The sequence below is a fragment of the Poromitra crassiceps genome (genome assembly GCF_964638095.1).
Source record: "Poromitra crassiceps genome assembly, chromosome: 8".
Lineage (NCBI taxonomy): Eukaryota > Metazoa > Chordata > Actinopteri > Beryciformes > Melamphaidae > Poromitra > Poromitra crassiceps.
The window spans coordinates 20,865,260-20,879,983 of NC_139629.1; the positions used below are offsets into that span (position 1 = coordinate 20,865,260).

At 43.0% G+C, this 14,724-nt stretch overlaps 1 protein-coding gene across 1 annotated transcript; it reads left to right on the plus strand.

The window, feature by feature from the left end:
- Positions 1-347: 347 nt before the first annotated feature.
- On the plus strand, positions 348-13,187 carry ppp1r26 (protein phosphatase 1, regulatory subunit 26). Its single transcript, XM_083641623.1, has 5 exons — positions 348-473; positions 6,774-10,146; positions 12,637-12,751; positions 12,886-12,971; positions 13,068-13,187. The coding sequence occupies exons 2-5, from the start codon at positions 6,845-6,847 to the stop codon at positions 13,108-13,110; spliced, it is 3,546 nt and encodes a 1,181-aa protein (XP_083497749.1). The 5' UTR covers positions 348-473; positions 6,774-6,844; the 3' UTR covers positions 13,111-13,187.
- The last annotated feature ends 1,537 nt before the right edge of the window (positions 13,188-14,724 follow it).

Sequence of the window (14,724 nt, forward strand, 5' to 3'; positions counted from 1 at the left end):
AGGAATATTATAGGAATATAATAGACGTAGGCTACTTCCCCCCAATAGGGTTAGCCTGTGAGAGCCTGGTGATGCGAGGTTAGGGGTAGCCTACACTTGGCTGGCTCGTTAACTAGTGTTTACACACAAAACGTATTCGCTTGCTTACACAAAAACGCAAGGATTATTAATTGATTCCGTTTTGATTGGGTATAATACATTGTGATCATATAGGGCAGGCCGGTTATTGTAGAGAGCGAGAGAATGGGAAGAAGCCTGCTGGTGCCATGTTTTGAAAAGGTCTACGCCTGGTTGGTTGGACCCAGGGTTTCAGGAAGCTCGCCCCGGCAGTCAGAAGGGGACTCGACGCCGAGACGAGAGCTTCGGGTGGCGTGTTCTAGTGTGGGACACCGACATGTCTCCATGAAAATCGGCTATTATCTTTCACCGACGCTGTAGCAAACCGCCTCGTGTCATAGACATGGCATACCCAGGTGAGTTAAACTTGTACACTGTGTTGTTTCTGAAAACTAAACCGAGGGAAGGAGCGACCGCGGCGGCTCGATACAAAGGCTTTCTTCGCCGGAGAAAATGCCGGGCTGCAGCAGCCGGGAGGCCCGCCTGTGTTCTTTCAAGTCACCGTCCAGGCACGGTTAACCCAACAATGTTTCACATAATATGACATAGTTCTTACGTGAAATGAACGTGATCGTGTTAGAGGCAAGAATCCGTGAATATTAGAAGCGTTTAGCGGCGATATCGACCGAGTATTGTGGGTTTTGACAACCACGGCCGGGTACTAAGAAACATGGTTGCTCTGCGGAGTCTCCTAGCGCTGCACGCCGGTCACCGGTGCAGCTGCTGCCGCTAGAGGGGTACGGGGACAGCCGGGAGAGCGCTGGGGACGGGAAATACACGCAGTATCACGGTCGGTTATGTAATGCATACTTTGCTACCCACGAATGCTTAAATCAGATTAAACTTTTGCACACATGTCAAAAAATAAAGTTGGCACAACCCTAGACTATGTATGTTAAAAATATATACAATCATTTTTCTACGGCTTTTTGTATTTTCAACGCATGGACATTTAGTTTCGTTCATTGCATCTAATAACTTGTTGTAGAGCTGTTTATGTCAATGCAAGCTACAATCGCTGATTTAAAAGGGTAAATAAGTGGCGAAGTGGCATCTGTGTCTGTTGGTTTGCCCACTCCCCTCCAGGCTGCTTTACCTACGTACCGAGCTAGCAGGGAAGCTTTACATGTGGGTATTTTAGCTGAGGCTCTCACCCAGAGCGAGTTGCAAATCAATTGACAAGTAGTTTCCGTGTCGTGCCCAGTCAGTGGCACTTCGGCAGAAAGCACGGTTGTTGATGGGCTGATGTCTGTTGCGGTGGATCGAACCTTGAACATTTGATACACTCTACGTCACCCCCTGGGTTCAAGTAAAGTGCTATGGCTGGCTGCCACTCCTCCAAATTTGAGTTCAGTTCATTCAGTGGCACTGGTTCCCAACGTGGGGTCAGGGGACAGGGGCCATGCAGTGGGTTCCGTGAAGGAAAATCAATTGTTTGTTTCTGTTGGCACAATAACACAAGTAGGTTTCATTCTCACCCTTATAAAATGGGGGTCCATCCATCTAATGTGATCTGTTTGGGGGTCCATCCATCTAATGTGATCTGTTTGGGGGATCCTTGACATGTGAAAGTTTGGGAACCCTAGATTAGGATTGTTTTTCAATCCACAAAATAATATAGGCTGTTACATTGTTTGATGAAAGCAAATCGTAATTAGCATAAATGTGATTATTATAATTAAACTTATTCTTATTCAAATATCCAATTTATATTAACAAGTTACCCTTATCCAGTAAATGGGTATTTGAATATATTTTTAGAGTAATTGTTTGATCACTTAGTTGATGCTTCTACCTTAGATTTATAGATAAGACTAGTCACTAATTACGGTGAGACCTGGCCTTTTTATTTACAGTATAATAGTCATGTCAATGTCTTGAGCTCCATTTACCTGTACTTCCTCTACCAAAGTGATTATATTGCTTTGCTGTTCAAAGCTTATTAATAAGACCGAACTTTAGGCTGATAAAGATTCATCAAAGTTATTTGCACAGCCGTGCTGAAATAAGTACCGGTAATGCCTAATTTTTAGGGGAGGGAACATCTTTTGAGAAAAGGATAGGCTATATTGTACTTTGTTGTACTTACATTGTCATTTGTCAGGTGCAACCTGTGATAGATGTTGTAGTTGTGAACACCTTTGCATGTGTGTAAAACACATTTGCATGCTTGTGAGCATGTTGGGCGATACTGTGGCTTAAGAATGACAGGCTGGCTTCTCTTATTTATAATCACAAAGAGTGCATCTGTCAGAATGCACTTAAAGTTCCCCCAAGACTTGATGGATATAGCAATTCTTGACACAGTTGATCAATTTACTGTGCTTTATTGCAGTATATTGCTGTGTGTGTGTGTGTGTGTATGTGGGGGTGGGGGTGGTTCTGAAAGATACAAATAGACTGAATACAAAGTAGCCATTAATATATTATAATACTCATCATAATACTGCAATATCATTCAATAGCTACAAAATATATCCAAAGGCTTTAAGCCTACAGGTAGCTTGGCTACTGTACAACACACAGCTAAATTAACTAATGGTTGACATTAGAGTAGACTACTTGCAGTGGGCTAATATAACATAGGAGTTTGATAGGAACATAAATAATCCTTCAGCAAACTGTATGCATCTTAGCAAATTATACACATGAATTACCAACAATGGTAAGAAACTGTCAGAAGCAAGCATACATATCATAAAAGGACTGCCAGGTGCCGCTCACAGCAATAATGTCACATTTCACTACTTCTCATATACATTGTAACAGTAGACATAATATAAGAAACAGAAAATAACAAAGTAATGAAAATGTATGCTGTAAGTAAACTGTGAAAGTATAACTCACATTTCTCTGGAATTGTACATTATCAGCGTTATTTTAGCATTCAAAAGTAGCGCAAGACCCCTTCCTGGCTGTTCATTGGCTAATGAGTCACGCATTTCCGCTGACGCCACTCTCTTACTAGATTGCTCTGGTAGGACTCTGCTTGGCCAAATCCGCAGCAGTGCCGCCAAGTGGCTGAGCACCCAAACTACATGTACTAATATTCTTCATAACAGTAGCCTATGTCCCGTTTTGGATTTTCGGATGCTTTGCATCTTGCGGCTGGGTGTTTTGTCAAGGCAGCTACTGTATCTATGCTTGTCAAGAGGTGCAGGAAACATTTTACTTTCAACAAATATCAAGGACATTTAAATGCAGACATCTTCAATGTAGTCCCACTCTAGGTATACTGAAATATGGAGACAGTTGGCCTAATGGCGGCGCTATAACGTTAAAATTTTAAGTTAACCTAAGCAATTTCAGACCCTGTGTAACCAATCTGGTAGCTGTGCTACGTGGAGATTTTTGTAAGAAGCAGCTAATGATATAAACAAATAGCCACATGTGGATCAGCTGTGTTGTTTTTTCACCTTCGTTCTAAAGCTTGTTGTCAATGTCACGTTCGGCCGGAGTAATGGGAAATCGATGAAGTGTGCGACTACGGATGGGGCCGATCAAAATATCGGTATCGGGTGCCGATATTGGCATTAATTCACGGATCGGATCGGATCGGGAAAAAAAAAAAAAAAAAAAAGTGCAATTCCAGCGCGGGCCGCACAGGGGGCCGCTGGCCGTAATTTGCCCATGTATAATAGTATCCTTCTTTGCCTTGTATATTTTCTTAATTTTGTCTGCTTTTTGCAAGGTATATTTAAAAAAAAATCTTTAATTGGCCAAATCTTTGCCTATACTGTATATTCAAGAAAAATATTGGTATCGGCATAATATCGGTATCAGCAGATATCCAAATTCAGGTATCGGAATCGGATCGGAAGTGAAAAAAGTGGATTCGGTGCATCCCTATGTGCGACTAACCATTTTCTACTAGTAAACTTGCTACCTACCTCTTAACTTGTCATTGTGGGACAAGTTCAGCGGGAGAACAATCCGGCAAAGCGAGACTGGTAACCGTAACTGGCGATATTTCTCCGTAGGTACAGGACAGAGTTCAGGGCCAGCCAAAATGCAATTATATCACTACTATAATAAGGCAGCCGGGTGTTCCGCTCGGCGTGGCATGGCACACCGTTTCTCAGTTGCTTAACTGCTCTACAGGTGCCCTACTAGAAATGAGCACGCAATATTTCTAGTGATTATTATGACTGAGCCATATGTCCAGTAGTGTCGTAGTTCTGATGCCTGCTGATTAGGACTGAGCAATATAGTGTATATCAATATCATGATGAGACTAGATATCCTCTTAGATTTTGGATATCAGGAAAAATTATGACATAAGTGTTGTCTTGAAGGCTGCATTACAATCAAGTGTCTTTTTCTCAACTGTTTTAGCTGTTCTATTATTTGTCTTTACCCACTTAGTCAGTGATACAGAATAAATGAAATTAAATTCTGTATCGGTCAGTATATCCACACATACATTACTGATGATTATTACTCAAAAATCTCATTGTGTAAATATTTTTGCACCAATAGTCAGGGAAGAAAATCCTGTGTTTGCATTTTGTTTTGATCAGTCTCGTTTTAAGGAACGTGCTTGTGACATCTCACATGTGGCTTTGAAGTGAACATTTACGCCACTTTGTAGAAAATATAGCGAGATATGTATCGCCCCATTCAGCCTAAAAATAGAGATATGCTTTTTTTGGGTCCACATCACCCAGCCCTAGTTGTACTTTCTGTAACTTGCAAAATAGTTGTAACCAACATGATAAAGAATTGTGATAAGATTGTGGGTCGATTCGGGATCCTGCCTAAAAAAATATGAAAAATTATACAAAAATATGATATTTTTAAAATATGGCCTACTACCCCCCCTACTGCTGATGACTCATTCTGCTATGCTAATCTTTCATGCAGTCATCATCCTCTGTGTTTGTGAATGAATAGCTAGGAGCCTTTCGCTTTGGCTGCTCAGCCTTCAAAATAAAACATGAAAGTTTAAACATGTGAAGGCAAACACTAGATGTTGATCCGGACGGGATTCATTCTGGATGGGATTAATTACCCCAGAACTCTGACATGCTGGGAGTAATTTCAAAATACAATACGTAGCTTCAGTTGGATCTTTTTTTTACTGTGGTACTAATAGCCAGAACAAATCACTGACATTGTTCCAGGCGACATAATATTCCCGTGGTCCTGATGTAAAAACTACCAATCACCAGACCTCCCCTCATAATGGTAATGCTGTCCACATGTGTGTGTATCTAAAAGGGCTGCGCATCAAATAAATGGCGGTTATACCTAGGGATGCACGATATATCGGCAATCATATCGGTATCGGCCGATGTTAGTCATTTTTTAACATATCGGTATCGGTCCGATGTTGCAATGTTAATATCGGTTATCGGTATCAGCCAAATTCCTCACATTGAGATGAAATAATGCAGTAAAACTATGATTTATGGGCTTTTACAAATGTTTTTGAAATGAAGAAATGCATTACTTTTTCAAATTCAGTTTTTACATGTGTTTTTCAGTATGTACAAAATTTTATTATCATAGAAATGTGTTTTTATACAGATCATATCGACATCGGTAAATATCGGTTATCGGCCATAACGGCAATGTTAATATCAGTTATCGGCATCGGCCAAAATGTTAATATCGGTGCATCCCTAGTTATACCTACCTAGTCAAATTGGCCCACAAAGTAGCCTACTTTAGCACGCAAAGCGGTAATGTTGTCAGTTTAGCTTGCTTTATAAGTTGTTAGACATAATCATGCAATTTATTCATTTAAAATTCAACTAATCAACGTGCATCCGTTGATATGAGTGAAGCAGATTTTGGGGAGGGCCTCATTTACTGGACATTTTCAGGGGCCCAGCCGTTTCTGTGGGTGGGCCTGAGAATAATGTATTCTACATTACATGTCATTTATGGCTTGTGAATGTCTTATGATCAACAAAAAAGAGTTGTTGTGGTAGAGGTAGAGGTTGACGTTTGGGGGCCAAAGTGAAATGTTATTTTTGGGGGGCCTTCATACCCTGTCATTGTGAAACCTATCAGCATGTCATCTCGCTCTGAGTCCCAATCATCACTTTCCATATTTACCCATGCATCAGTTAAAGGCAATGCTGGGATTGCACATAATCCTTAATGCAGTTTGCACAAAGTTTGCAGCACACTTTGTGCAGAATTCTATGGCTCAAAAGTGTTGAGATTAAATGAATGAAGTGTCATTATTGATTATGTTACATTTCCATTCCAAAAATCATTGATAGTAGTTATAAAAAAGCTGAGCTAGCAGCTAGCAAAAACAATTCAAAACGTTACACGTGCGTCACAATGCAACACATCTGAAATGAAATAATATACACCTACAAGGGTACAATTCATTAACTAAAGAACTGAGATTTTAAACTTGATTTTTTTAAATATTGTTTTGTAATGACCACAAACACAAATTTCAGTCGCACCTGTTGCAGCAAAAAGAGCCCTATGAGAAGTGTGTTACTAATGTCCAGAAAGTTCACTCATAGAATAGTGAGTTACATTATCCCATATCATATAAATAATGAACTCCAGTCTAGAATTGTTGTATTATTAAATTGTCATTGTTGCTTGGCTAATCTATCACTGAGAATTTAACTAATTTAGTGATTCTGAAACCCCCCCCCCCCCCCCCCCCTTCTTCTCTCTTTCAGATTGAAAGATGTGACTGTGATCGGAGGCGGCTGCGCTCCAATGGTCCAGAACCACAACCCAGTTCACTAGAATGTACTTGATGAATGTACCTCCTGTCGCAGCGACTCACACAGAATGGAGAACCTGTGGCCCAGCCCGAGGCTATAGCCTTCCACTGTGCTTCAATGACTCTGACACTGATTTGTCCGCCAGAGGCACACCTATCCCAGAGAAGGTCCAGATGATCATAGAGAGCCTGAGGAGCTCCCAGTCCTCACTCAACATGAGCGACGAGATGGAGGGAAATGTGCCATCAGGACAGGAAGTTCACCCCCAGGTCTGCAAGGTCGCGGTGGGTCCTTTTGTGGGGCCCAAGTCCAAAGGTCCCCCTGAAAACCGACATGCAGAGGATTCCTCCCCGGTCCACTACGAGAGCCGTGGCTCTGACAGTGATGACTCTGTGGACAGGGGGATTGAGGAGGCCATACTGGAATATCTGAAGGAAAAGGATGACCACAAACGCAAGGCAGAGCCATCCACCGATTTTCTCCCGTCGTCCAAAATCCCGAGGAAAAACCCGCCCGTTTCCGAGATTCCCAAACAACATTCCGACAGCAGTAAGGTTTTGATTGCCAGTAATCAGTTTCCGAAATGTGTCAAAATTGAGACCCCCACAGCACCCACTATTATACCCATGAAAAAGTTGATCAAAAACAAGGCCCCCTTCAAAGAGAATCCTGTTAAGAGAATGGATACAAATAAAAGTACCACCGCCAAAAGTCGAACGTTGTCCAACGAGCAGACAAAACAAACCTCTAAGGCAAACAGCCTCTTTCACAAACAAATGCGGACACAGTTCCCCGTCACAGTCAAGGTGGAGGAAGACTCCCCTGACTCCAGTAGTGACGACGGCATCGAGGAGGCCATCCAGAGATACCAGTTAGAGAAAAAGGAGAAGCAAAACCGAAGGTCCGTCCTCCAGCCACACGTAATCAAAGAGGAGTCCGACTCCACCAGCGACGACGGAATTGAGGAAGCTATTCGCTCTTACCAGCTTGAGCAACTCAAAGAGAAGACTGTCCTGAAACCGCTCTTACACAAGCCACAACCCATCAATAAGTCGTCGACGCACCCCGTCGAGGGGACGAGCACAGAAAACCCAAACAAACACAAATCCAGGAAGAAAAAGAATAGAAGCGAAAATGAAGTCAAGTCTGTCCTACCTCCCCCTGCATCTATTTGCATACCCAAGAACACACTTCCCGGCAGCTCTACAGGTAAAGGAAATGCACTACTTTCGTGTAAAGTAGAAACTTTGACGGAGCAACACGCCTCAGCAGAGCTGATGTGTGCTGAGGCAATATTGGACATTTCCAAAGCCGTTATGCCCGAGGCATTCGACCCTGACGTCGGCCTCAGCAGCAGCTGTACCCCGGCCCCGTCCGTGTCTCTCCTGTCCAACTGCCCAGATGATGCAAGTGATGACACTTCCATTGACAGCGAGGATGGAATTGAGCAAGAAATCAGGAAGTTCCTCGAACAAAAGGCCCAAATGCACAAGCAGCCACCCAGCTCTGCTACTATCACCACAGAGCCGAGTGGACTGACTGAGCAAGATGAGGTGAAAACAAAACAAGTCGCAACCCAGAAGAAAGCTATACGGTTGTCTCTGACACAGAAGAGGATACTTAAAGAGGAAGCTGGCAATGTTTCCAAAGGGTCGGTGGTGGTAGATGCCAGAAAAGATATACCATCTTCGCCGTCGCATGCGAGAGAATCAAGCCCGTTGGCATTTTCTCCGAGAAGCCAAACTCAAATAACTGGATTAGAAAAGACGGAGCAAAGCGGAGATAAGAGCAGCTCTCTGGACAGCGACGAGGACCTGGACACGGCAATAAAAGACCTGCTCAAGACAAAGAAGAAGTTAAAGAAGAAGACGCGAGACCTCAAGCTGAAATCAAGGAAGTGCCTCACGGATGCCGGTCCACTGTTGGGGAACGCTTTGCAGGTGAAAAAGCTCAAACCCGATGCCATTCCCAAGCGTGGCGGTTTGAAAAAAGCTCACAAGGCTAAGGACGGCGTGACGGAGAAGAAGTCCAAACTGAGTGCGAAGAACATCGCGCAGAACAAACAAACGAAGAGAAAGGAGCATACTATGCATGCGGGCGACACAGACACATCGAAGGCGACCGGGGGCCAAGAAGACACCCCGTTGCTTCACAACACTCAGGCTGTTCAGATCAAGGAGGAGAGCAGTTCAGTAGACAGCGACGATAGCATCGAGCAAGAGATCAGAAAGTTCCTGGCCGAAAAAGCCAAGGTTTCCACCGCAGAGAAAACTCAAGATGGAGATGTATGGAGGAACGGTAGTGCTGAGGCTTGCACCCAGACAACAACACACGTTAAAGATATGAAAGTGGAACGTCAGCTGGCTGAAATTCCAACAAAATGTATTCCTCTCCTCCCTGGCCAATCGCTTCTGATAAGTGGTCCTGAAAGCAAAGTGTCTCTGGATCCAGAGCCATATCAAACGTCCCAGGCCGACACACCCAGCCCCACTGCCACTGTCGACGCACAACCATGCCTCTCCTCAGGCCTCCCCGACAGCCCCGGTCTTTTGGAGCCAGCAGACGAGGGCGCGGCCGCTGCCAGAACCCAGAAAAGGAGGCCTAGTACCGGGAGCGCCGATGTCCAGGACCTCACCTCAGACCCGGCGAGATCCCGGCCGTTCGCCAGTCCCGGCGGCGTGGTCCAGTCTCGCTCCGACTCGGCGAAGTGGCGCCAGAGTCTGGGACTGCCCGCTACTGAAACGAGGAGTGCGCCTCGCAGTCGAACCCCATTCCAGGTCACCTCATCCCAAATCAGTGAGACTGCCTCAACAACAACAACAACAACGACTTCGCCCTATCAAGTGGGGGGAATAATCAACCCCAAACCACAGACACCGGTCACTGTTTGGTCCCCTGCGAGAAGCTGCAGATCACAAGTTGCACCTTTCCCCAGCGCTGCAGAGACGACTGTAAATACCATCATGCCCCATTCCCCTTTCTCGAGTCTTTTGTCTGCTGCCAGGCAGCATCCAGGGGTGCCCTTTACACAGCTCGCCCCCGGAGACCACAGGGCCCACTACCCTACAGCAGGCCAGGCAGAGAGCATGGTGCATATGCCCAAGGGCCAGAGTGTGCTCGTCGAACTGGAGCCACATCGGACCAACCACGTCCAGGTCCAGGCCAACCGTGTCCAGATCTGGAGCAGGGAGACGAGCGGGGGGAAGGAGAGAAGGGACTTGAAAGACGTAGAGCTAGGAGAAGCAGAGGAAGATTTTGTAGACGAGTCAGATTGTGAGTCAGACAAACGGAGAAATCCAGAGAAGAAGCAAGGGTTTTCCACGTTGTAAGTATAGGCATTTTCCTTTGGTTTGTGCGGTCACATAGCATCATCAACCATTTGAGTTATTTGAGTTAATTACTTGATTGTGTCCTAATAAATCTCTTCTAGGCTAAGTTCAAGCTCATTCATCATGTATAGGCTCTAAGGGAATGTTTGTTGATTAAGACAATACAAAAAGAGCATTTTCTTTTATGTGTTTATACATTTCTCCAGCTGTGTAACACAATGGCACCACAAAGAAACGCTTTTTTTGTGTGTGTTGTGAAATTCATCCATATCATTGAACCTTTGAAAAGCAATACAACTCTTTTTCAGTACAAAGCAGACTGCATGAGTAGCACCACAAACTAAATGCACTATACTTTTCTTGCCGAAACTGACATGATCCTACATGTTTTTACACATTTAAATCGTGTTAATGAGAAATGACCAAGAAGTTGAACCTCTCAAAATTACAAAATACACTGCTGAAGTCATCTATATACAGTCATCTATATACCTTACACAATGTACCCAGGATAGGTTGAATGAAAATGTCAAAGGGGTCTTATGTGCAGAAGGGAAAAGGTCTTTATTGTTGAGTTGAACCTAAAATTTGTGTTGCCATTGCAGCCCTCATTGGGGGTATCTCAGTACAGGTGGGGAGACGCAATAAACCAAATACATTCTGATTCATTCAAGTTCAGCAGGTGCAACTCAAAATGACCATTGAGTATTCAGCATGGTGACATCTACTGGAGAGGTATCCACATTACAAGAGGGAGGGGGGAGGGGGGAGGGGGGAGGGGGGAAAGAAAACAACACTGAATTCACCTTTGCATATAAAAAAAATATTTATTGTTCAGGACTAGCTCCTTATAGACCCTTTTCACGGGGGCCATTTTGTGTCGAAAAGGCAGAATAAACAGGTGCAAGCAAAACACTTGAGGGTTTCCAACTTCCAATCATGGAAGATGGAAACCCTCATTAGTGATTTGCTTGCACCTGTGTTTACCCTGCCTTTTCGACACAAAATGGCCCCGTGAGAAGGGTCTATTGACTCCAGACTGGGTTCCAAAAGTACTCCGTTTAAGCGCTGTCCTGTATTCTCCATTGTTCACATTAAAACCACATGTAGTGTCAGAGGAGAGTCACTGCCTGACAATAGACCCTTCTCACGGGGGCCATTTTGTGTCGAAAAGGCAGGGTAAACACAGGTGCAAGCAAAACCCTAATGAGGGTTTCCATCTTCCATGATTGGAAGTTGGAAACCCTCATTAGTGTTTTGCTTGCACCTGTGTTTATTCTGCCTTTTTGACACAAAATGGCCCCCGTGAAAAGGGTCTATTCATTTATTCAACAGATCATCCTCTCCCTCCCACCTGAATGTAGGTCCGACCCATGCACTCTTTACTACTGCTCGCGTGTAATGTAACAATTTAGACTGTTGTCATATTCTACTGCTGCACTCATTGTAAGTGATCCGCTGTACATCAGCTCAAATTATATTGAACTGTCAAATGCAAATGATTAATTTCTACATGCTATCTATGTTGTGTGCAATGTTGTTACCTCTCCACTAGAGGTCAATTTTGATCAATATCCATTGTTTTTTTGGGTTGCACCTGAAGCGGAGTGAATGTGCTCATAGATAGGCGTTTTCTCACCATGCCCATACATGTAGGTTAAAGAGAAGACATCTATGCTAATCTTTTACAACTGATTGTACTATTGACTTCCAATTGGCACTGTTTCCCCAAGTAATTTTGGAAATAGGTAGGCCTACTGGGGCACCAGGAAAGGATGCCGTCCGGTATCCTTTCTCAACTAACATGAGTGGAGGTATTCACATCTTCCCCATCAGCTCTTCTTCTTTAGACACAGTGCCCTCCATTCACAAGCTTGGTCTTTACTAATTTACTGAAATTGTAATGCCTTTTTTGTTTTATTACAAAAGCCACTATAGCAATCTTGGACTTATTATTGCCCCCCCTACACACACACACACACACAAATGACTAGCGTGTTGTTCCAGAGTCCACACAGTTACTCCCCTCTGTCTTACTAGGCTTGACATTTAGTGTGTTTATTTCTTACCTATAAATGTTTTCTCGGATTTCCTATGTGAAAAAAAAAGTTATTTATTTTTGTTTATCAAAAAAGAAAGACTTACTGGACATGCTGTGCATTGCCAGTTTTCGTAAATATTTTGCAAAAAGTTTCCCCCCCCCCCACCCTATACCCTTTCAGATAATAAAAAAACAATTTGCTGTATCTTTTCAGTGCAACTGTGTAATAAAGAGTGGATTCCAAGCAGCAATGGCTCTTCATTATTAGTATTATATGGCCACTTATTAGACATTATAACACTCCTCTTGGTTGATGTAAAATCTACCAGTTAATAACTTTACAGATTCAATTCGTTGGCCTGAGTTAGTCAATTGTAATTGCTGATTAGAGCGTTAAGTAACTGCTGAGGAGTGGTCTGATGGTCTCCTGCTCTCCCTTGCCCAGGTCTCTGTCCAGTGCCATTGACCCTGGCATCACCCTCAGGCCTTGCATAGCTCTCACCACAGAGGAGAGGAGCATGAGGTTCAGCAGGAGGTACATGGCTGTAAACAGCACGAAGGTACACTCGCATAGTCACACGGAATGTATTGGTGTAGTAGTGTTCGCTTCCTGGCCGATATTTGCATAATGGCCGATGGTAAAAGGGCCTCCACAGTCTGAAAGCTGTGCGTTAACGTGCTGCTTGCACTGCAGGGAAGCGCTTCTCTCCGCGGAGCACCTGTGCAGAAAAAGACGGTGCAGCGTGTCAAAAGAAAGCTGCACTTTGTTTCCGTGTCTAGGTACGTAATTGTCAGCGAATCATTTTGGGTGATTTCTGTCTCTACGTTTAATGGTCAAAAAAACTTCTATCTCAAACTAAGTTTTATATTTTTCAGGAGAAATGAAGCAACCAGCAAGGAGAACATCATGATTGGATAAAATTCTGAATTGGAACATGTATTATGATGTTCCTCGTTATGCCTGTTGTGTTGTGGAAGAATGGTTCTGCATAGGGATGCACGATATTGTTTTTTTTTTGTTTTTTTTGGCCGATATATCCGATATGCAAACTCTTTTGGCCGATACCGATATATGCGACCGCCCGCCCCCCTCCCCTCCCCCGGATTTCAGAGACCATCAAGTCTCTCCTGTAGTGGAACACATTATTCCTACTCTTATCATGATGGCCCACTGGCAGATACAGACATAAATACAATGCTTTCAAAATGTACACATTCACTGGGCAAAATAAGAAAACTACTTTAACTTTGGTTATGCAAAACAGGTATTTTTTATTCATGTAACATTTTCTTTCAAACAAAACAAAAGTGTCATTTTATCAGCCTTTCATATCGGCAGAAATGTTCATTTTGGGCTAATGCTATATTTAATTTTAAAGCCTTGACTGATATCGTGCATCCCTAGTTCTGCACTTTGGTAATTGTTTACTTACATGTGGAGTTGGCTGTTTTGATTGATTTTATGTTGCAAAATGACCATTTTCTATGTTATGAATATAGATTTTTCCAGTGGTTCAAGGATTTTTTTAAGCCATTTTTAAATGTTGTTAAAGGAAAAGTTCACCCAAAAATGAAAATTCAGTCATCTACTCACCCACATGCCGATGGAAGGGCGGTGAAGCTTGCTTTTAGTCTACAAAACATTCATGGAGTTTCACAGCAAAACTCTGTTGCAGAATTCTCTTAAACAATTGAAATGGAGTCCAACTTTCAAACATAAAAAGAAAGCTTCCATACTACTCACATGGTGTAATCCAAGTCTCCAAGCCCTGATATGCCAAGTTGACTTGAAAATACATCATTCACACCCTGTTTTTAGCTGAAATCTGCACTGTAGCAGGCTACAGTAGCTACTCCTGATTTTCTTGCTCCTTCCTATGGCTACAATGAAGATTTCCGCTAGAAACAATGTAAATTACGTCTTTGGAAGTCAATTTGGCATCTCAGGGCTTGTGGAGACTTGGATTATACCAGGTGAACAGTATGGAAGCATTTTAATGCCCCCCCATCTCTCTCTCTTCCTATTGTTTTTCTTTAAAAAAAAACTTCACCCACCCTTCCATTGGCATGGGGGGTGAGTAGATAATGACTGAATTTTCATTTTTGGGTGGATTGTTACTTTAATTTCTTACTTAAACCGGCTTTTTGCACATTTAAAAAATGGTCATTGTATCGGCCTGTCATATCGGCAGAAATGTTCGTTCTGGACCGATGCGATATTGATTTATCAGCCGATACCGATGATGTTCCGATATCATCATGCATCCCTAGTTCTGCACTTTGGTAATTGCTTTCTTACATGTGAAGTTAGCTGTTTGATTTTATGTAGCAAAATCACAGTTTTCTATGTTATGGATTTTTCCAGTGGATCAAGGAAAGATTTTGTCAAAAAATGTTTCTTTCTTTTAAAGCCATTCTTATAAATGTTCTTAATTCCTTGAAAATGTCTTTTGACTACATTTACTCCCATTCTCTGAGGTTGGTTTGGGTCTTGAAAATAATGGTTTACACGTTTTAGTTCAGGCAATGATAA

Bases quoted from the DNA above. Each gene is read 5' to 3' on its own strand.
- ppp1r26 (XM_083641623.1), top strand. From the start codon at position 6,845: ATGTACTTGATGAATGTACCTCCTGTCGCAGCGACTCACACAGAATGG. The intron at 10,147-12,636 runs GTAAGTATAGGC...TCCCTTGCCCAG, and splicing joins AAGCAAGGGTTTTCCACGTT to GTCTCTGTCCAGTGCCATTG. The intron at 12,972-13,067 runs GTACGTAATTGT...TATATTTTTCAG, and splicing joins CACTTTGTTTCCGTGTCTAG to GAGAAATGAAGCAACCAGCA.